At 48.2% G+C, this 22,929-nt stretch overlaps 1 protein-coding gene across 1 annotated transcript in view; it reads left to right on the forward strand.

Moving 5' to 3' along the window:
* Positions 1 to 1,072: 1,072 nt before the first annotated feature.
* Positions 1,073 to 22,929, forward strand: part of LOC309392724 (vomeronasal type-2 receptor 1-like) — a gene marked incomplete at its 5' end in the record, with an annotated part of 79,313 nt that continues 57,456 nt past the window's right edge. The window contains 2 exons of the mRNA XM_081954151.1: positions 1,073 to 1,129; positions 4,019 to 4,107. Coding sequence (XP_081810277.1) covers positions 1,073 to 1,129; positions 4,019 to 4,107 — 146 coding nt within the window. The remainder of the gene's footprint in view (positions 1,130 to 4,018; positions 4,108 to 22,929) is intronic.

A 22,929-nucleotide genomic window follows, 5' to 3' on the forward strand; every position in this document is an offset into this window, starting at 1 on the left:
CCGCGATGTCAGACGCATCTGCCTCAACTACAAAGGGGCGATGGGGATCAGGGTGTTTCAAGATCGGCTCCTTTGTAAAAGCGCGCTTCAAGGCCACGAACGCTTGTTGTTCCATGGACCCCCAGTGAAATGACACTTTCTTTTGTAGGAGCCGAGTGAGGGGCGCGGTCAAGAAATCAAAGCCGGGGATGAAGGACCGGTAATAGTTGGCAAACCCAAGGAGTCTCTGAACGTCTTTCATCCTTCGAGGAGATTGCCAACTTCGTAACGCCTCCACCTTGCCTGGCTCCATCGCAATTCCTTCAGGGGATATACGGTGCCCCAGGAACTCGATGGTGGTCGGCCAGAACTGACACTTCTCCAGCTTGGCAAATAAGTGATGCTCTCGAAGTCGCTGCAGGACCTGACGCAAGTGATGTTGATGATCCTTCCGAGACGTGGAGTAGATCAAGATGTCGTCCAGGTAAATGACGACAAACTGATCCAAAAAGTCCCGAAAGATATCATTCATAAAATGTTGGAAGACAGCTGGGGCATTGGTCAACCCGAATGGCATGACTGTGTACTCGAAATGTCTGTATCGGGTGCCAAAGGCTGTCTTCCATTCGTCCCCCACCCTGACTCGGACCAGATTGTAAGCCCCATGCAAGTCCAGTTTTGTAAACACTGCTGCCTCCCAGAGCCGCTCCAATAACTCGGGAATCAGAGGCAGCGGGTAGCGATTACGGATCGTGATGGCATTCAAGCGCCGGTAATCGCAGCAAAGTCTTAGATCCCCGGTCTTCTTTTTGACGAACAAAACCGGGGCACACAAGGGCGAAGACGAAGGCCGGATAAAACCCCGGGCAAGGTTCTTGTCAATGAAGTCCCGCAATGCAGCCAACTCCGGTTCAGACATGGAGTATAAGCGGCCCATCGGGAGTTTCGCATCAGGTACCAGGTCAATGGGACAGTCGTAAGGCCAGTGCAGTGGCAGTTGATCCACCTCCTGTTCGCTAAAAGCATCCGCGAACTCCGCTAAATCCGGCGGCACTGTCACCTCGGCCGAACTGGGCACCTGAGCCGCACAAACATGACGGGTGTGGTCGACGCATTGCAAAGACGGGAACAAGATGCGGTTCTGCGACCAGTAGATCTGGGGTCGTGCGCCCGCAGCCAAGCCAAGCCCAAAACCACAGGGAAATGCAGACCCGAAGCCATGTAAAATTGGATGGCCTCCTCATGCTCCCCGAGGATCAGGCACAAAGGCTGCGTGGCGTTCTTGATGGGCCCAGACAGAAGCACCCGACCGTCAATGGTCTCCACTCGCCTCGGAGGGTCTACTGGACACAGAGGGACGTCGTATTTTGTAGCAAACGCTGCATCCATAAAGTTTGTGGTAGCCCCGGAATCGACCAAGGCATGGGCTGGAATTCCCTGAGGACTACCTGACAAGAGAATGTGCGCTGCTAAAATCATATGCCATGGAGGCCCCTCCGCCTCTGTTCTGGCCTGTGCCCGACCCGAAGTCTTCCTCAGATCGGGCTTCCCCCGTTTCCCGATACGGAGGTTCGTCGTTGAGGGGAGGCCATAGACCGTGCAGCCCCTCTACCTCCCTTCTTGGGGCAAACCATAGCCAGATGTCCCGGATCCCCACAGTAAAAACACAACCCCCCTGCACGCCGTCTATCCATCTCCGTGCGTGACAAGCGGGGTCTGGCTGCACCCAACTCCATGGGCTCCTCCTGTGTGACAGGAGTCTCCTGTGGAACTGGCACTCTCGTAACCTCCCAGGACACTCGGCGAGGCCTCCGCCTCTGCAGCCGGCCATTAATCCGGAGGCATAAATGAACCAACGCATCAAATGTTGGAGGCCTGTCCACTCTCACCAGCTCGTCCTGCAGTTCATCTGACAGGCCGTCCTGAAAAGCATCCATAAGGGCTGGCTCATTCTACTCAGAGTCCTGACTGAGCAGCCGGAACTCGCTAACGTAGTCCAGTAAAGAACCACGCCCTTGGTGCAACTCTTTCAGGAGTCTGGAGGCTGTTTCTCCCTTGATGGGATCCTCAAACGTCAGCCGAAGATGAGTACAAAAGCCCTGAAAGTCGTTCAGCAGGGGGCTCGGCTGAGACAGCAAAGGAGTAGCCCACCTCACTGCTGTGTCTGAGAGCAAGCTAATAATAAATCCCACCTTCGTCTGGTCGGTGGGAAAGTCCTCCGCTCTCAAGCCGATAACAACCAGCATTGGCCCAGGAACGCCGAGAAAAGTTTTGGACTGACATCAAACTTATCCGGCATGGCCACTGGGAATTTCCTCCATTGCTGCTGGGGGGGTGGGGGGTTGACAGGAGCAGACAGCTGTGCAACTTGCGCTGTTAACAAGGCAAGTTGCTGTGCGAAGAGGGCATTCTCCGCCTGGAGTTGCTCCATTATTGCTGAATGGAGGTTCATTTGGGGCAGCAGTCAAACTGTTCTGACCCCCCTTCCTCCATTGCCCACACAGAACACACACTCCGGAACAGTACAAGGGAACAAGGTTTATTGCACAAACCAACAGAAGGTTCCATGGCAGCAAGCCACCAAGACAAAACCCACAAGAACAGAACACAAAAGCAGCTATCCAGCTTGCTAGAATTCCAGACTAGAACTTCTGGCATAAGTCTTCTGTTGACTTCTGCAAAGGGCGTATGCACAATCAACCCTTTTTATAACCTGGAAAGGAGCCTCCCAAACAGCAGCTGAGAGCTCTTACCGCTGGTAATTACGCCCACGCTCCTTATGTCTATGGGCTCTGCGGTAACGAGCATCCAGAAACTCCCTGCTGAGTTCTGACTCACTGTCTCGTGACTCCTCCCCGCTGCTCCAAGGCATGGCATTGGGAGCCCCCCTCCTCTGGCTCTCACCGCTGCTCCATGCCTCAGGCACCTCCTGGTGGCCGACCAGACTCTCGGATCCCTGCTCAGCGTCCGAACCCAGTCCAGGGTCCCCATCTCCTCTGGAGCTGACTCGTAGGGACCCTCACTCTCGGAGTCTGGTGGCAGCGGCAACGGCACCTGCTGGGCCACAACAAAATGTCTGTGCGTCTTATAGAGTGAATGTTGCTGAAGCCCTGCTCACCTGCCAGCCCCCACCGTTTGGACTCTGCCTCCCAGCAATTTGCCTCCTTGCAGCAAACAGCAAACAGCCTGGTCAGCTTCAGCACAGACTGATTTAGCACCAGCAGCTGATTGGTGGTTGGATCAGCCTCCCGAAATACCACTGTTCCAGGCTGCGGGGATCATTGTCGCCCATCACTGCCGTTGCAGCCTATCACTGCAACAGCCTATTGCCGCCTCCATGCACCCCATTTTCGGCCTCCATGTGTCATGTTTTTGGCCTCCGCACGCCCCATTTTCAGCCGCTGTGCATCCCATTTTTGGCCTGTTACAGGCAGCGAATCACTGCCGCCTGGAAGGAGGCTGATCCAACTGCCAATCGGCTGCTTCTGCTAAATCACACTGTGCTGAAGCTGACCAGCTCCCAGGCTGTTTGCTGGGAGGCAGAAGCAGATTCTTTTTCCTTGTTTTCCTCCCCAAAAGCTAGGGGTGTCTTAGTCAGGAGAGCCTTATAGTGCGAAAAATACGGTAATCATCTGTTCAATTACATCATAGGAATTACAGCATTTCCATAGAAAAGAGAATTGTATTCTGAATAAAGTAAAGGAACCATTTGAAAAGGGAAAACATCAAAATGGGGTTGGGAAAAATACATCCTCAGCGCTTCCCAAGGTTGGGCTGGACTATTTTCTTCTTTCACAGAGACTTGAGAACAGCTAAAAACGAAACTGTTGTCTACAATATATTGAATGCTCCCCTGCCAGTCCTGGTTCCCGAAAGAGAGGCTTTTTCTTGAAGGTTATGTGAAATGATCACCAATACAATTGAAAAAGCAAATTTAAAATACAAGAAAACAGTATTACAATAGCCACATTTCAAGTATTACAAAGTCCTTCCTCTGTGGCCCTCAGGTTACATCTGTTCTCTGTCGCTATCCTTTTAGTTGCAGCTGGGATCTCCGATGCAGATGGCTGTGAAAGATGGGAAGGAGAAGAAGCCGTTACGTTTTGGCACTGCCCCGATGCCTCCTGGGTAAGTCCCAGGCAGGCAGGCAAGACAAACAAAGCTTTCCCCAGCACTTGTTTGTGGGGTTTTAGAAGCAACTCACTCTGGGTGAGGTTAGGATGGTCCCTGGGTAGAAATTCTCTGTGTATAAAGCACCACAGAAGAAACAGAGTACAATCACCATGTGCTTTACTTCTCAATTATCTAACTGTAACAGGAAACAGGAAACTTAGAACAAAAGAGCATAGAGTGTACACCATAGTTCCAAACTTCTAAACACTTTACTGGCTAAATACTACTGTAGTTGTTGAATAAAAATACATTCCAGCAATGCCTTTGGAGGCATCCAGATCATGGTTGTCCCAAAGGTGCTCCGCCCCCCCCCCACCAAGAGGCAACTGGACTTTCTGGTTTTTCTGTGAAGACACTTCACTTCTCATCCAAGAAGCTTCTTCAACTCTGACTGGATGGTGGGGAATGGAAGGATTGATACTTATACTAATCCTTCCATTCCCCACCATCTAGTCAGAGCTGAAGAAGCTTCTTGGATAAAAAGCAAAACATCTTCAAAGAAAAATCAGAAAGTCCAGTTGCCTCTTGGGGGGGGGGGAGCATCTTTGGGATTCCAACAATGAGTTCCAACATCCCCCACTGATGGAAAAGATTCCCCTCTGGGACTAAGTCAGTGTTCCTCAACCTTCACCACTTTAAGATGGGTGGACATCAACTCCCAGAATTCTCTAGGCAGCATAGAGGTAGTCCTGAACTTACGACCACAACTGAGCCCCAAATTTCTGTTGCTAAGCAAGACAGTTGTTAAGCAAAGTCAATGGGGAAGCCAGATTTGCTTAACCACCTTGTTAATAACTTATTAATTGCAATGATTCACTTAACAACAACCGTGCAATAGACATTTAATAAATAATAAATATATAAACGGAGGCGAGAAAAGTTCCAAAATGGAGCAAAACTCACTTAACATTCAATAACATAAATTTCAGGCTCAATTGTAGTCGTGAGTAGAGGATTACCTCTAAAGAATTATCGGTTTTCCTAGGGAGCTGAAAAACCTGGTCATGACAGAGAGAAAAAAGGTGGATTCAAGTGCTTCTCATTCAGTGACTGCAATCGATCCAATGACTAAGTTATTAAATAAAATACATTAAGGGATAAAGAGAGGCTGCAAAGATTACTAATTGCTCTGGTCTCCTATGGAATAGAATAGGATAGAATAGGATAGGAATAGGAATAGAATAAATAGAATAGAATAAGGAATAGAGAATAGAATAGGATAGGATAGAATCTGAGTCAACTACTGTGTGTGCCTGCGTGATTACCCCCACCATTTTCCATCAACCCACTAGAAAAAATCCATCAAAATCCATCAAACATCTATTTAATTCGTCTGCCTACTTACACCATAGACTGCCTCCCAGCCTCCATCTTTTTTACCGTCTTCCTACTGTCTTCTCATCATCCCTTTATTTACCATCTGATGCGGAACCTGGCCTGCTGACTCATTTTAACATCCATGGCACCCTGGCCCTGGTTGCATCGCTCCCAGCATATATTTGAGATCGGATCTGCTCCAGCTGCGGGAGTCCCCCCTCTCGTAGATATGGCCCTTCGCCCTCTCAAGGGCCCACCTTAATGACGGGTTTGTTAACCCCGAGAGGTGGAGGAAGCGAAGACTCAGGGGTTTTTTAACCAAATGCTTTTTATCTTTTTTAGGGGGTTCCAGGGTGGGTGGGAGGGATCAGGCCAGGAGGAGGACTGTAGCCAGGCGAACAGGTGAGGTCAAGGAGGAAGTGAGCGGAGTGTGGAGGGGGAGGGAAAATGACATTCCTATAGAGGGTTGTTTTATTCCAACGGTCGTGGGGAGGGGTGGATGCGATGACCGAACAAAATCCCGTAGTCTGTTGGGAGACCGTGGCTGTTGGACACGCCCGGTCGCTTGTACCAACCCTCGCAGCTTAGGTGGTCAGGACCTACAGAGCCAGGGCCTGAGGCTGATGCTTTGCAATGCAAGGTCCGTTGTTAACAAGGCCCCCCTCATTAATGAGTTGATCTCAGAGGGGGAGCCGGACCTTGCAGGGATAACGGAGACCTGGCTGGGCCACGAGGGTGGTTTGCCCCTCGTGGAGATGTGCCCGCCAGGTTACCGTGCATTTCATCAGCCGCGGGCCCAGGGTAAGGGTGGCGGGGTGGCGTTAATTATACGGGAGAGTCTGGAACCGAGGGAGTTCACTGTGCCACAGATCTCCGGGTGTGAGTCCCTTGGTGTGAAATGGGGCCCAGGGAGGCAGTTGGGCTTGCTGATTGTATACTTGGCTCCTCGCTATGCATCAGCGGCCCTGCCCGAGCTCCTCGAGCTCATCGCAGAGACAGCAGTTGATACCCCCAAACTTGTGGTTATGGGGGATTTCAATCTGCCGTCGACGGGTGAAGCTTCCGAGGTGGCTCGGGAGTTCATAGCTTCCATGACAGCCATGGACCTGTCCCAATTAATTCAGGGCCCCACACACGAGGGTGGACACACACTGGATCTTGTTTTTGTATCTGGACAGTGGACGAGTGATCTGGGAATAGGGGATATAGTTATCACACCCCTGTCATGGTCAGACCACTCTTCTCTCCAGCTCGACTTCCCCCGCGCTACCCCCCACCGTGGGGAGGTGGAACCTGATTGTCCCAGATGGTTCCGCCCCAAGCGACTGATGGAACCGGATAGGTTCCAGACGGAGCTTGGGCCACTTCCTGTAGCCTTGACCCGCTCCCGGACGGAGGACCTAGTGGCCACTTGGAATAAGGCGGCTGCGGGGGCCTTGGACAGGGTAGCGCCTTTGCGGCCTCTCTTGCGGCAACGAACCACCCTGGCTCCTTGGTTTACCGAGGAGCTGAGGGTGATGAAACGCCACAAGAGATGCCTAGAAAGCAGGTGGAGGTCCTCACGCTCCGAATCTGACCGAACACAGGTAAGAGCCTATTTATGGACCTATCTTGTGGCTCTAAGAGCGGCCAAACGTAGACACTGTGCCGCTCTTATTGCATCCGCGGATAACCGCCCTGCCGCCCTGTTTCGGGTGACCCGCTCTCACTTATTTCAGAGGTCGCGGGAAGCCCCGTTACAGGGTAGAGCAGAGGAGTTTGGGGAATATCTGCAGGACAAAATCGATCAGATCCAAAGTGGATGGGCCCCCTTCAGTGGACCAGGGGAGACGTCGGAAGCAAGTCTTGAGACACCATGCTGGGAGGAGTTTGACTCTGTTGCCCCCGAGGACTTGGACAGGTTACGTGGGTGACTGCGAGCCACCTCATGTTTACTGGACCCGTGTCCCTCCTGGCTTGTACTGGCATCCTGGGAGGTTACACGAGGCTGGCTCCTGGGTCTGGTGAACGCTTCACTGGAGGAGGGGTCCTTGCCGACCGCCTTGAAAGAGGCGGTGGTGAGGCCCCTGCTCAAGAGGCCTTCCCTGGATCCGGAGGAACTAGCTAATTACCGTCCTGTCTCCAACCTTCCCTTTTTAGCGAAGGTTGTAGAGAGTGTGGTGGCGCAACAGTTCCCACGTCACCTGGAGGAAGCAGTCTATCTTGACCCGCGCCAGTCCGGCTTTCGACCCGGTCACAGCACGGAGACGGCCTTGGTTGCGTTGGTAGATGATCTATGGAGGGCCAGAGATAGGGGTTGTTCCTCTATCCTGGTCCTATTAGATCTATCAGCGGCTTTCGATACCATCGACCATGGTATCTTATTGCGCCGGCTGGAAGAGATGGGCGTGGGGGGCACCGTTCTGCGGTGGTTCCGCTCCTATCTCTCTGACCGGACGCAGTGTGTGTTGGCAGGGGAGCAGAGGTCGACCCTGAGGCCACTCACTTGTGGGGTGCCTCAGGGTTCGGTCCTCTCGCCCCTCCTGTTCAACGCACACATGAAGCCGCTGGGTGAGATCATCCGTGGTTTTGGGGTTGGATACCATCTGTACGCTGATGATACACAGCTGTACATTTCCACCCCAAACCACCCCAACGAGGCCGTCGAAATGTTGCCCCGGTGTTTGGAAGCCGTGCGGGTCTGGATGTGGGACAACAGACTTAAACTCAACCCTTCCAAGACTGAGTGGCTGTGGCTACAGGCGCCCCAATTTAACCAGTTGACGCCATCACTGGCCATAGGGGGCGAATTATTGCCCCCCGTGGAACGGGCGCGCAATCTGGGCGTCCTCCTTGATGCCCGGCTGTCGATGGATGATCATCTGACAGCCGTGGTGAGGGGGGCGTTCTACCAGGTTCGCCTGGTGCGCCAATTGCACCCTCTATTGGATCGGGACGCCCTATGCACAGTCACTCATGCGCTGGTGACGTCTCGCCTGGACTACTGCAATGCTCTCTACATGGGGCTCCCCTTGAGATGCACCCGAAGACTACAGCTAGTTCAGAATGCGGCTGCGCGGGTTATCATGGGAGGATCAAGATACTCCCATATAACACCTTTCCTGCGCGAGCTGCACTGGCTGCCTGTGGTTTTTCGGGTGCGTTTCAAGGTGTTGGTTACTATCTTCAAAGCGCTCCATGGCATGGGACCTAGTTACCTGCAGGACCGCATCTCACCTCATACATCTCTACGACCTATCCGCTCTCACAGAGAGGGACTCCTCCAGGTGCCATCCGCCAAGCAGTGCCAGCGGGTGGCGCCTAGGAGTAGAGCCTTCTCTGTGATGGGCCCAACCCTCTGGAATGACCTCCCTCCCGATATTAGAACGACTAATGACCTCCACTCCTTCCGACAGAAGCTCAAGACTCACCTGTTCCGACTAGCTGGCTTAGCCGATTGATAGTTCCTTCTTCCACCTCCTGGCAAACATTTTATTGGGGAATTTTTTAAGGGAATTTTAATTGTATTTGTATTTTAACTAGAATTGTACAGTATATTTTTTACCTCCTCCGTCTACGTTTATGTCTACGTCTACGTCTACGTTCATGTCTATGTATTTGTATATGGTTTTAACATGACTGTACACTGCCCCGAGTCCTGCCTAGGAAAGGGTGCGGTCTAGAAATAAAAGTTTATTATTATTATTATTATTATTATTATTATTATTATTATTATTAGGAATAGGAATAGGAATAGGAATAGGAATAGGAATAGGAATAGGAATAAGAATAGAATAAATAAGTAGGAATATGAATATGAATATGAATATGAATATAGAATAGAATAGAATAGAATAGAATAGAATAGAATAGAATAGAATAGAAAATATGGACTGGATCAAACTGGACTGGAGCGGAGCAGAAGAGAAGAGAAGAGAAGAGAAGAGAAGAGAAGAGAGAATTCTTTATTGGCCAAGTGTGATTGGACAGACAAGGAATTTGTCTTCAGTGCATAAGCTCTCATTGTACATAAAAAAAAGAAGTGATCAATCATGATCATAGTCACCATAAAAATAGAAACATCAATTTCTTCTGTGCCGTGTGCATGTGTGTTTGTGTGTTTTGCCCTCACTGGGTGGAGAGGGGTTGAACAGGTTTGTTCTTCTTAGCTGTTTTTCTTTCCACATTGTTAAAAAATATTACAGGTATTTATCAATTTACAAGAGTTCATTTAGCGACCATTCAAAGTTACAACGGGATTGAAAAAACTGACTTATGATCATTTTTCACGCTTGTGACCGCTGCAGCATCCCTGTGGCCACATGATCAAAATTCGGATGCTTGGCAACGGGTTAATATTTATGACGGTTGCCGTGTCCTGGGGTCATGTGATCCCCTTTTGCCGCCACCTGACAAGCAGAGCCGATGGGGAACCCTTATCCACTTAACAACCGTATTACTAACTTAACAACCTCAGTGATTCACTTAACAACTGCAGGAAGAACGGTCGTAAATGGGGCAAAACTCACTGAATAAACATCTCGGTTAGTTACATAACGTTTGGGTTCAATAGCGGTCGTAAGTCGAGGACTACCTGTACACACCATTGATCATAATGGTATTTAGCCCGAAATCTGTGCAATGAAATATATTTCGATCTCGTCCGGTCGTTCTTTGGCTCTCCGTCTCCCCTTTCCCACCCCTGGTTCTCCGTCCATAGATACCGCCATTGCAGCAAAGGCCTCGGCCTCGTCCCCCGCAGGGCCTCCCAGGATCCTGGCAGGGAAATGGGAACGGCGCCTCCTTCTGGCAACTCAGCCTGGCTGCAGGCCCACCAAAGCACCTGGGGCATTTTCTGGGCAACAGAGTTTGGCCCGAAGCAATTCCCTCTGTTGCCATGGCCACAAGGGGTCCACTAAAAAGGGAAAGGAGAAATGAAACGGGGAGGATGAACACCTGGAGGCATCAGTTCCTCCTAAGGAGCCCTGGCTCCTTCCCGCTGCTAAATCCCAAAGCATTCAAGGTAGATTGCTGCTCAACCTGGAGGCTCAGCCACCTCAGATGATCAATCTCCCATGTTTTTTTTTTAAAGACTCTTTTCTGGGCCTGGCTGGTCTAAAGAAAGGAGGGATTCGGGTGACATGATAGCCGTATTCCAGTATTTGAGGGGCTGCCACAAAGGAAGAGGGGGGGGGGTCAAATTATTCTCCAAAGCACCGGAGGGCAGGACAAGAAACAATGGATGGAAACTAAACAAAGAGGAAAAACAACCTAGAATTAAGGGGAAACTTCCTGACAGTGAGGACAATTAACCAGTGGAACATCTGGCCACCAGAAGTTGGGGCTGCTCCATCACTGGAGGTTTCTGAGAAGAGACTAGACAGTCACTTGTCTTGAGATGGTACATAGGTTCTCCTGCTTGAGCAGGGGGTTGGACTAGAAGACCTCCAAGGTCCCCTCCGGCTCTATTCTATTCTATTCTAGTCTAATCTAGTCTAGTCTATTCTAGTCTAGCCTCGTCTATTTTGGAAACCTTTGAATCCCAGCTTGAAGCCGTCTGACAGCTAGGAAAGCTTTCATCCAGGAAATTACCCCGGTGGAAATTGTGGCTGAAGGATTCTGTGCTCCCACTGTGTCAACTTTGATCACATCTGCAGGAGGAGAGATTATTTTGAGTTCTTGTTCAGAGAACTCCTGTTCAGTCGTGTCCAACACCTGTAGGCCATTGCTTTCCATGGTGCCCTGAGAAGCCCCGACTGTTGGGTCAGATTGATGTTATCAAGCCAACCTGTTCTTTGCTTCCCCTTCAGCTTCTTCCACTAACCATTCCTAGCACCACTGACTTTTCCAGTGAATTTGCATGCATGACGTGGCCAAATGGCTAAATGACATGTGCCTGAAACATGTGAAGAACGGTTGCAGGGATTGGGTATGGCTTGTTTAGAGAAGGCCCTGGAGTGACATGATAGCGGTCTTCCAGTATTTGAGGGGCTGTCACAAGGAAAGGGGGGGGGGGTTTCCAAAGTAGACAGGATTAGAAGCAATGGGTGGAAACTAATCAAGGAGAGAAGGAACCTAGAATTAAGGAGAAATTTCCTGACAGTGAGGACAATTAACCAGTGGAACAGCTTGCCACCAGAAGTTACGGGTGCTCCATCACTGGAGGTTTTCAAGGAGAGATTGGACAGCCAACTGTCTGAAATGGTGCAGGGTCTCCTGTTTGAGCAAGGGGGTTGGACTAGAAGATCTCTGAGGTCCCTTCTAATTCTCTTGTTGCTCTTCCACCTCTGCATTGGGGGGGGAGGAAGATTACCTTTCAGGCCACAGGTGTGCCTCATGGACAGAGCTCCCCACCCTGCTGGGAAGGAAAGGTTTGGTAACACAGAGACAAGGAAAGGATAAGGAGAGGGAAGGGAAGGCTATGGAATTCTCCCTTAAGGAAGAAGACTGGCAGGGTAAATAGAAACACCTGGGATGCTCTGCCTTACCACTCTGACAGGTGGCTCTGGCAGGGCCCCTTTCCCTCCTTTGGGGCTGTTCTGGATGGAGCAGATGAAGACAAGGGGAGAAGACAAAAGGGAGACACCACAGGGATCCCGGCAGGCATCTTAGGAAGTCTGGCAAAACAGGTGCTCCGGCCGTCCTGCCTCCTCGCTTCTTCCCACCTGATTCCTGCCTATTTGTGTTGTTTGGGTCAATGGTGCAGAGCCCTGTGACCCCCCCTCCGTCCTTGCTAGAGGTGTGGCAGGGGGGCTGCCCTCCTCCCCACACAGACCTCCCACCCTTAGGATGCCCTAACTGAGCGGTTGCTGGATGGCTGCAGGGGAGCCAAGCCTCTAGCAAGGGGTGGGAGATTCCCCTCAGCTGGCCTCCTGCCCCCTCCGTCAGCTCTCTTGGATTCGGGGGGCTTTGTAGCGCCCACCACATGGGGGTCCTGATGCTGTTGCTCTTGCTAAGTAGCCCGGGGTTTCTTTGGCTCTTGATTGGCCTCATTTTTCTCTCTTGCCAAGGCAATGTTGAAAGGATGGCAATAACTTTGAGGCTGGGACCTAGAATGCTTTTCCTCTCAGAAATGGGATTATTAGATTATTGTTTGGCTAATCACATTTTGATTAGAAAACCCACAAGGGATAAAAAAATAAGGGAACGGGAAGTCCTCCACTAACGATCGCAATTGAGCCCAAAATTTCTGTTGCTAGGTGACACTGCAATGATGCAATGACGGTATTTGGGGAGGGCGAACCAGGAGTGGGAATGCGGAGACGGAGAGCCAAAGAAAGATCGGACGAGATATGAAAATTTTAATTGCACACATTTCAGGCTAAATATCCTTAGGATCAATGGTGTGTTCAGGTAAATAAATTGTGGACTTCCGAGCACAATTAAGCCCAAAATTTATGTAAATAACCGAGATGTTTGTTAAGCGGGTGCTGCCCCATTTACAACCTTTCTTGCCGCAGTTGTTAAGTGAATCATTGCAGTTGTTAAGTGAATACTATGGTTGTTAAGAGAATCTGGCTTCCACATTGACTTTGCTTGCCAGAAGGTTGCAAAAGGGGATCGATCATCTTAGCCCGGGACGCTGTGACCGTCATAAATATGAATCAGTTGCCAAGTGTCCTAATTTCGATCATGTCATTAGTCTCTTTTTCTCAGTGCCATTGTAACTTTGATTGGTCACTAAATGAAGTGTCGTAAGTCGGGGACCACCTGTACTATTGATACATTATAAGATTCCCTACCTGTAGGATAAGCTATTTTTCCTTGCCAAGGAGGACTATGCTTAGATAATGGGATGCCCATAGTTTCTTCTCTTCTATGCCAAGAATTCCTTCTGTCTTAATTAGCATGTGGTCTCTCTCTTTGTGGACTCTTAAGTAACCTTATGACTTCTTTTTTTTTTTTCATTCACGTCCTAAATCAACAAATGACACTTTGGCCAACCTTGTGCTGCAACTGCCAAAAAAGCCCACACAGTCCTAGGCTGCATTAACAGAAGCTCAAGGTCACAAGAGGTGCTAATACCGCTCTATAAGGCCTTGGTAGGAACCCACTTGGAATCCTGCATCCAGTTTTGGTCGCCACCATGAAAAAAAGATGTTGAGACTCTAGAAAGAGGGCAGAGAAGAGCAACAAAGAGGATTAGGGGGATGGAGACATACTAAGAGCGATTGCAGGAATTGGGTATGTCTGGTCCAGTGAAAAGAAGGACTAAGGGGGATCTGATAAACAGTCTTCCAATATTTGAGGGGCTGCCCCAAAGAAGAGGGGGTCCACCTATTCTCCAAAGCACCAGAAGGCAGGAAAAAGAAGCAAAGGGTGGAAACTAATCAAAGAGAGAAGCAACCTAGAACTAAGGAGGAATTTCCTGACAGTTAGAAGAATTAAGTAATGAAATGACACCAGAGGTTGTGGATGCCCCAACACTGGAGGTCTTTAAGAAGAGATTGGAGAGCGACTATTCTGAAATGGTGGAGGGTTCTCTGCTTGAGCAGGGGGTTGGACTAGACGACCTCCAAGGTCCCTTCCAAGGCTCTTGTTCTGCGATTCGGTTATTCTGTTTAGCTTATATAACTGACTTTCTGTTCTATCCAGGTAAACTTTCCTTTCTACTTTCCTTTGATGAGTTAAACTACAACAAATTGTAACTTTTGACTTCCGGGTTCCCTCTTTGTAGGACAGAATCTTTTTGAACCGGAACATTCCCAGTAAATCAAATTGACCAAATGCTATGGATTGGGGCATGAGAGCGTTCAATGCCGCCTATTCATCCAGGTCCAAGGAGGAAGAGGAGGAGGAGGAATAAGGGGGGGGGGCACATCCAGGTTTCTAGCAAGAGGCACCCATGGAAAGTCTTCTGCTTTCCAACCACAGAGATTGTGGGTGGATCAGGAGTCAGCCTGAGGTTTCAGAATGGCTTCTGGTTGCCACTCGGATCCCTTTGCAAATTCCATTTTAAGCAGGTAAAAAAGCTTTGATGAACCAGACCAAGATCAGTCCAAAATCCACACTGACACCCCCCACCCCAAGATGCCTCTGGTCTGCCCACAAGCAGGCGGGAGGGACGTATCACTTGGCCAATATGGAACCAGGTAGGGGAGGTATTCAGCCAGTTCCCACGGGTTCCCTAAAACTGCTTGTTAATTGTATGAGCAGTTCGGCCAACCGGCTGAATTGCCTCGGTGTGCCCCCCCCCACCTCCCTCCTGAGGCTTCCTCGAACTTCGGGTTAGCATCATCAGTCTCTGGGCAGAGTCTCCCTTGACTTCCCCCAGTGCAGGAGAGCGTTCCAAGCAGAGAAGAAGCCCCAGTTGGTTCTTCAGGCCAAGATCCCCCGTCCCACTTTCCCCACCTCTCCCTTCCTCCGCAGAACTGGCTCTCCTCCTTCAGCTGAAGCCCCAAGGGACTCTGCCCGGAGACCGATGACGCTCAAGCAGGGAGAATTCTCATTGGTGCTGCCTCTAGTTCTGGCCCGGCCCTCCCACCTCCAAAATCCGAGACAAATGCTCCACCCCCTTCCAGATGCCTCCTCAGGGGTTGGGAGCATCAGGCCGGGGAGATACACACACACACTGCCAAGCCCAGAACGGGCCTTTTAGACGACGCAATGCCTGAGAAACGCGGAATGTGCAGAGAAATGCAGACTAAAACCAGTGAATCGCATTTTCCCAGGATCCAATGAAGCTCCAGCGGACCAATAGGAATTCTCGCTACTGTAGCGTCATCAGTCTCCGGGCAGAGTCTCCCTTGACTTCACCTGATGGAAGAGAGAGTTCTGTGCTGAGAGAAAAGAGAGGGAGGGGGAATATGTTCAGTCTTGGGGGAGGGGGCCCCCAGCTCAAGGGGGTTCATGACATCCCTTCCTTTTGCCCCCCCCCCTCCAGCATGGAGTGGGGCTGCAGTGGATGAGTGAAAGGGAGGTGCAGCCCCACAGCCAGCGGGAACTTGGGGTCTGTCTGTCTCTCTCTCTCCCCCCCCCCCCCCCCGAGTCCCCTGGCACACTGGGTGGCAAGTCAAGGGAAGGGAGGGGAAGAATCTCTTTTCTCTTTCAAATGGGTAAAAGGCAGCCATTCCTCCATTCAGGTCTGGGGAGAGAGAGTGTCAGCAAGGTTGTCCCATGTGCTGTTCACTCAGGAGTGCCAACGTCATTTCTGAAGGAGGCCACTTGGCTGGTGACCTCCCTGTGGAGATCTTTCCTGTCTTTCTCCAAACACCTGTTCTGTAGCTGTAATTCCTGGATGGCCATTCTGACATGGGTCAATCCTTCTCTGTTGTCCTCCAGAGTTTTCTGCAGGTCTTCCATTCTGGCCTGGTAAACACAGATCTGCTGCTGCTGAAGATTGTTGAGTTGCTTCTTCTCATTTCCCCTCACATTCTGAAGAATGGTGACTTTCTGCTTCAGTGGCTTTTCTCCACAAAGTGGAACTTTGGTCCACCTCAGCCAGTTTATGCTGCAGACTCTAGAGGTGCTTCTTGAGTTCTTAAGAAGGTTCCAGGCCTCTTTGAGGAGCTTCTCAAAGATTGTAAGGCAGCCTTCTCAAGTTTGAGGATGGCCACTTGGGTAGTAACCTCAGACATTTCTTTCTGGAGTTCTTCACCAAAGATTCTTTCTCTAACTCTAACTGGTGGGTCATCGTGTTGGCATGGTCCAAGCTTCCTTTGTTGTCCAGCAGAGGTTTCTACAGGTCTTCTGTTGTGAAGTTGATCCACTGTCTGCTTGAGAAAACTGTGCTGCTCTTGGGAGTCTTGCAGATTGGGAGTCTTGTCCCTTGGATCTGGAATCTGGTATTAGAGATCCAGAGAATCCAGGTTTTCCTGCACCTCCCCAGATGATGAAAGGGAAATCTATGCATAAAATATTCTTCTTCTTTAAAAGGCCTTGTGAGAAAGTGCCTGAAGAAACAATGGATCCAATTATATACATTCTCTAAGTATCCTACACATAGTCCTCAATTTACATGCATTCATTTAGCGACTGTTCCAAGTTCCACGGCCATTGAATAAAGCGCTTTATGATGGGTCCTCATACTTACGACTAGTGCAGCACATAGTCGCCACTTGGGTGCCTGGCAATCAACATGGATTTAGAACAAGTAAAATCAGTGGGCGAAATGGTGTTTGTTTCGTGACTGCAGGATTCACTCAACAACTGCAATGATTCGTTTAACAACTGTGGCAATAAACATTGTAAAATTCAGCACAACTCACTTAATGACTGCCTAGCTTAGCAATGGCATTTTTGGTCCCAATTCTGGTCGTAGGTCGAGGACTACCCATAGGATGCAATAGCAGGATGGTTTGGAGAAGCTTAAGCAGGCCGGGATTTAAGCAGGGATGGGAGACCACCAGGAAATGCCAGGGGTAGGTTGAGAAGAAGGCAGTGGCCACCCTATCTTGCTATGAAGAAAATTAGGTGGGGCCCCTTAGTGACTTTGTCCCAATCAGTAAGTGACTCTGAGTTCTAGTTCCGCCTTAGGCATCAAAGGCAGCTGGGGACTTTGAGCCAATCACCAGGAGGCTCTGATTTCAATTCCCAGGGCCCAGCTAGGAATTCAGGGCCAGACTCTATGCTGCCCCCTACAGTCAGTAAGTTTCAGCTGAACCCTGGCAGGAGGGAGGGGCTGTGACTGGGGGAGGGAGGGGCTCTCTGTGTCCAGGAGTTTCTCTCCTTTGCTCTCGGATGGGGCTGCTCTACCCCAGAAGGACCCAGGGGGAAACTTGGGGTCCTGCTGGAAGATAAGGTGGCAGTGGTGACCAGCAGGACCTTTGCCCAAAATCCACCTTGCTTTAACATTGACAAGGGTTAAGGCAGCAGACTAGGAAGCAGGAGATCCTGAGTTCGAGTCCTGCCTTAGCCCTGAAAGCTTGTTTGCTGACCTCGGGACAGATGCTCTCTTTCAGACAAGCCCACCTCACAGGGTGATTGTTGTGGGGAAAAGAGGAGGAAGAGGAAGACGAGTTGGACATGTTCACCTCTTTTAGGTAGTTGAAAAAATAATAAAACAATGGGGAAAAATCTAACAAAAATAAAAACGGACTTTCCTGCTTCTGTTTGCATGGAATCTGTCCTGGCCGTGTGCAGATCCAGGAATTTCTCTTCTCACCAGGGAGGAAGAGTTTTTTTTTAAATCATCCCTTCCATTTTCTCTCATTCCTTTTTTCGCTTCCTGTGGAGGCACCAGTGAGGACCCCAGACCCCCTCCCAGCCCTGGGACACAGCCGGTTTCTCTGTTTCTTTGGGAAAGGTTCCTTCCCCAAGCAGAGTCTTCCTGAGCCCCATCATCCATTGCCCTCCCTGCCTAGGATCAGCTGAATTCCTCCATTCAGACAATAGGAAAAAGGGGGTTAGGACAGAGTCTCTGGGTCAGTCTCCGTTCTTCCACATGGAAAGGTCACACTGATCCTGTCCCCAAAGCCAAATTCCCCCTCGGTTCCTGGACACCTCCAGCCTCCGTTGCTCAGCTGAGGTTGCAGCAGGGCCAGAGAGGCTGCGAATTGGGATGGAAGGGACCACAAACCCTCTTCAAGCCTCCCCAGCCACAACAGACTCTCAGGCACAGACTGTGGCCTCCCAGAAGCTCCTCAATGGGGCCTTTATGGGGCATCAGGAAGGGTCATATGGGATCAATCTCACAACACTCATCCTAGCATAGTGGTTCCCATCTGCTGTCCCTGGTGGCAGATCTAAGACTGTGAATCCCACTGCTGACACCAGTTTCTGTGGAATCAAACGCAGGACCCAAAAACCCAATAATCCAAGCTCAGTGGATTTATTTATTCAGTCTCCACTGGAGGAATTTCCCTCCATAAAATAGTGAGAGGAAATCTTACAGACAAAAGCATGCACACAAATTATACATTCCTGGAAAGGAGGAGAAAATGACAATCATACATGTGCATAGTTTATTTAATAGATGTAAGCTTGAATATTCATAATTAGTGAGAGTTCAAGTTACCTTCCCACCCTTGTATTGTTGCTACCCTCAAGAAAGAGTTATTGTGTAAATAAAAACAGTTTGGGTGAAATGTACTGAGAAATGAGGGCATCAACGTTGCTCCTTACATTCCTTCTATATTTCTGTCTTGCCAACATGCCATTTCTCCAAAAAAAATTGTCTCCTCACAACCTTCCACACACCCTTGATTTATTTCAAGAAAAAGAGTTGGCCCACTCATGCATGCAGAACAGATTGGGCCATTTTCTATGTTCAGACCAGTGGCTCCCAACGTGGGGCCCATGCTCCACATGGGGGCAATTTGATTTTTAATGGAAGAAATTTGAATCTTGTATAAACCAATTTAATGACCTTTTAAGCTTCCTCCGCGTGAGTAAAGTTCACTCTTTGAGTAAAGTAAAAATTATATGTCACAGGAGGGAGGGGGGATCAGGATTTTAAAGATGCTTAGGTGGAGCATGGCCAAAAAAAAAGATTAAGAATTACTGGTTTAGACTGTGGAACATGTTAAAAGTTGAAATTCCTCAGTCTCACATTTACACATTTGTTCTGGCTGTGAGATGCTCCTTTGTGTTCAGGTCTGGCCTCAAGAGGATAATGTAGCACTTGGGGATGAAGATGCAGCCTAGCAGACCAGCACTGGAGGCCAGGATGGAGAAGACCTGCACAGCCACCATGTATTTCCCTTTGGTGCTCAGGTAGGTGGGCACAAAAGTCACCCAGACACTGCAGAAGACCAGCATGCTGAAGGTGATCAGCTTGGCTTCGTTGAAGGCCCCAGGCAGATTCCTGGCCAGGAAAGCCACCGTGAAGCAGATGGCAGCCAAGAAGCCCATGTAGCTGAGGGTGATGTAGAACATGACATCGGCCCCTTCGTTGCATTGCAGGATGATCTCTCCATGCTGGGAGCGGAGGTCAGAGTCAGGGAAGGGGGGAGAAACTCCCAGCCAGATGGAGCAGATGATAATTTGGACAGCAGAAGAAGAAAGGATGATGGAGTTGGCCAAGCTCTTCCCCAACCATCTCTTCACTCGGTTTCCTGGTTTTGTAGCCAGGAAGGCCAGCACCACCGTGATGGTTTTGGCCAAGAGAGAAGAAACAGCAACAGAGAAGATGATGCTGAAGACCGTTTGTCGGAGAAGGCAGGTGGCTTTCCTTGGTTGACCAATGAAGAGAGAAGAAGACAAGAAGCAAAGCAGGAGGGAGACTAGGAGGATGTAGGAGAGGTCGCGGTTGTTGGCTTTGACAAGGGGTGTTTCTCGGTGTTTAATGAAGATGATTAAAACAAGGCCTGTAGTTAGGAAGAAGAGTAGGGCAAAAGAGACCAGGATGATGCTCAGATGTTCTTCATAAGACATGAAAGTTACAACTTTGGGGATACATTGGACTTTGTCCACATTTGGATATTTATCATCTGGACAATTGGTGCATTTTTCTGCATCTGAGAAACCAAAAATTAATTTTCTTTAAAATTCTGTCCTTTTATTTTTTGTTAAAACTAGCATAAAAAGGATGTAATCTTTTTAAAAAGTAGCTAGGTATATGAAGTTGAGGAAATTCCCAGGGTGTTAATTATTTCTGGTGTAATGTAACTCATAGGAAGCTATATTATTAGAGGTTAATAATGAATCATATAATCTTTTTAGGCAAACATCTTGTGTCCTGCCACATGGCAGTTATTATACTGGACTTAGAGGAAATCTACAGTATCTTTTAACATCTGGAAGTAAGCTGGAATTCAGGAGAAATGTCCTAACAGTGAGAACAATTAACCAGTGGAACAGCTGGCCTTCAGAAGCTGTGGGTGCTTCAACATTGGAAGTTTTTAAGGAGAGACTGGACAGTCACTTGTCTGAAATGGTATCGGGTCTCCTGCTTGAGAGATATGACTAGAAAACCTCCAAGGTCCCTTCCAGCTCTCTACTGATTGATTGATCTACATGACAGGCAGAATATTTGTGTAATGAGTCCCCCTCCCATAACTATCCACAGCACCACATTATGGACCAGTGACACCTTCTCAATGATCCTCAAGGGGAGGATCCAATATACAGTGAATTGCAAGGTCTTTCAGAAGGTGGACCTAAAACAATTCATCAAGTTTCAAAGAATTCAGATCTTCCTAGAAAGGTGAACTTAGCAGCACATATCCAGACTAGAAAGCAGGGTGTAGGAATGGAGGAAAGGTTACGCACAGACATGCGCAGCACACTACCATGATCTCAGTAGCTGGTTACCTCAGATTCCTATGAGCTCCTAATTAGCAGTGCCAGACATCATCTAGATATGTAAGACTCTATCCTGGCTGGGATGTTCTTAGAGATTGACAAGGAGAATGCACCAATAAGATGCTGTTGCTATATGCTCTTTGCTTTGCTTGTGAAAACAGTATAAAAAGAATAAACTCTGCAAGAGGCAGACAGAGAACTTGGAATGAACCCTGTGATGTCTGGACTTTGAATCCATCAGCAGGGGAGATGTTTCCTCTGTTGTTAGTAAAGCTTGCCCAGTCTGCAACCCCCTCCTCCCACCTGCTGGAAGAGTCTAGAAGAAGAGAAGATAGAAAACAGTTAAGAGAGAGGACGCCAAGAGTAGTGATTTACCTAATTATGTATATACTGTAAAATGCTGTTATAATTGTGATAAGAAGGGTCACATTGCCAGGTTTTGCAAAAAGTCAAGACCACAGAAACCTCTACAATCTAGAAAACATGAGATTAATGTGACTATAGATAATAATGCATCATTTAACCACAATTTGTGGATTATTGACAGTGGGGCGTCGATGTGCATTACTAAAGAGAGAAACAACTTTGTAAAGTTGGTCACAAGTAAACAACATGTTTCTTTAGCGAATGGGTGGAGGCTAAAGGTATCGGGTGAAGGTATTGCTAAATGTCCATGTATTGCCGAAACATTGCATATGTTATATGTACCACAAATTAGGTTTAATTGGCTTTCAGTTGGAGTTTTGGTTAATCATGGCTACATTGTAACATTTAAAAGGGATAATTGTTTTATTGAAAAAGGGGGTATTAAGGTTACTGCTAAGCTATAAGATGGGTTATATGTAATGTCTGATTCCTATGTTGTTAATTCTGTGTATTCGAATGTTAAACCCCACAATGAATGTATTCATTTAATGCAGAGGCGAATGGGACATATCAGTTTCAAAATGTTGCAAGAAACAGTGAAGTTAGTTGATGGAGTGAAGATAAAGCCATGTAGTCAATATATAAATTGTAATATTTGTAATGAACAGAAGAGTAGAGCTACTCCGGCTAATAGGTTAAATGGGTTTAAGACCAAGAAACCACTAGAAGTGGTATTTGCAGACTTAATAGGGCCAATGAAACCTAGTTTGGGGGGTGCCTGTTATGTACTAAGCATTTTAGACCACTATTCCAGATATGGTTTTTGTTTTTTGTTAAAGAACAAAACAGAAACATTTCAACGGTTCACTAATTGGGTTAAATTTGTAGAGAGGAAAACAAATCATAAGATTATCACCGTAGTGACTGATAATGGTACAGAATTCATAAACTCCAATTTTACAACTATGTTTCAAAAGGCTGGTATACAACATAAATGTTCTGCACCTTATCACCCACAGCATAATGCATTTGTGGAGAGAAGAGGGCAGACATTGCAATCTATGGTTAGAACGATGCTGGCTGATGCTGGATTGCCTGAATCATTGTGGCGTGAGGTGATGATGTGTGGAAATCATATTTTAAACAACGTAATTAACACCACAACTGGTGAAATACCGTTTACCAGATGGTAGGGCAAAAAAACCAGACCTCAGTTACATACATATATTTGGAACTCCAGCATGGGTTCATATTCCCTCGCAATTATGACATAAAGGACAGGAAAGAGCTCAACAGCTAATTTTATTGGCTATAATTCTAACCCCAGGTCCTACAGATTCTGGCAAAAAGGATCAACAAAGGTTGTTAGCAGTGCAAATGCCAAATTTATGGAACATATAGGGTGGAAAAGGTTAGATCCAAATAATGAAGTGATTATAGAAACCAAGCCTAGCACTCATGAAGATGATGAGAAACCAGCATTGAATAATAAAAATGAGTTGTCTACTGAAGAGGGAATAGTAGAGAAGGAACAAGTAAAAATAGAAAGTCCGGTAATAAGTTCTGGGTTACCAAGTCGTTCTACACAAGTAACTAAGCCACCTGATAGGTATCAGGCAACTATGGCTTATCAGATTAACAAAGTTCCTGCAACATACCATGAATTGACCACATTTCCTCTAGAAGATCAAAAGGAATGGAGAACTGCAATGACTAAAGAGCTTAAGTCTTTGCAGAATATGAAAGTATATGAAAACACTGATTTACCTCCAGGTAAGATAACAATCGGTAGTAAGTGGAAATATAAAATAAAAACTGGAGTAGACGGAGCCATAACATATTAAGGCTAGGCTAGTGGCACAGGGTTTTGACCAAACAGCCACAGATTACGGTGAAGTGTTCGCACCTAGTCTGAAATCCACTACACTTAGA

The sequence above is a fragment of the Natrix helvetica genome (assembly GCF_964273705.1).
Source record: "Natrix helvetica genome assembly, chromosome: 5".
In the NCBI taxonomy this organism is placed as follows: Eukaryota; Metazoa; Chordata; class Lepidosauria; order Squamata; family Natricidae; genus Natrix; species Natrix helvetica.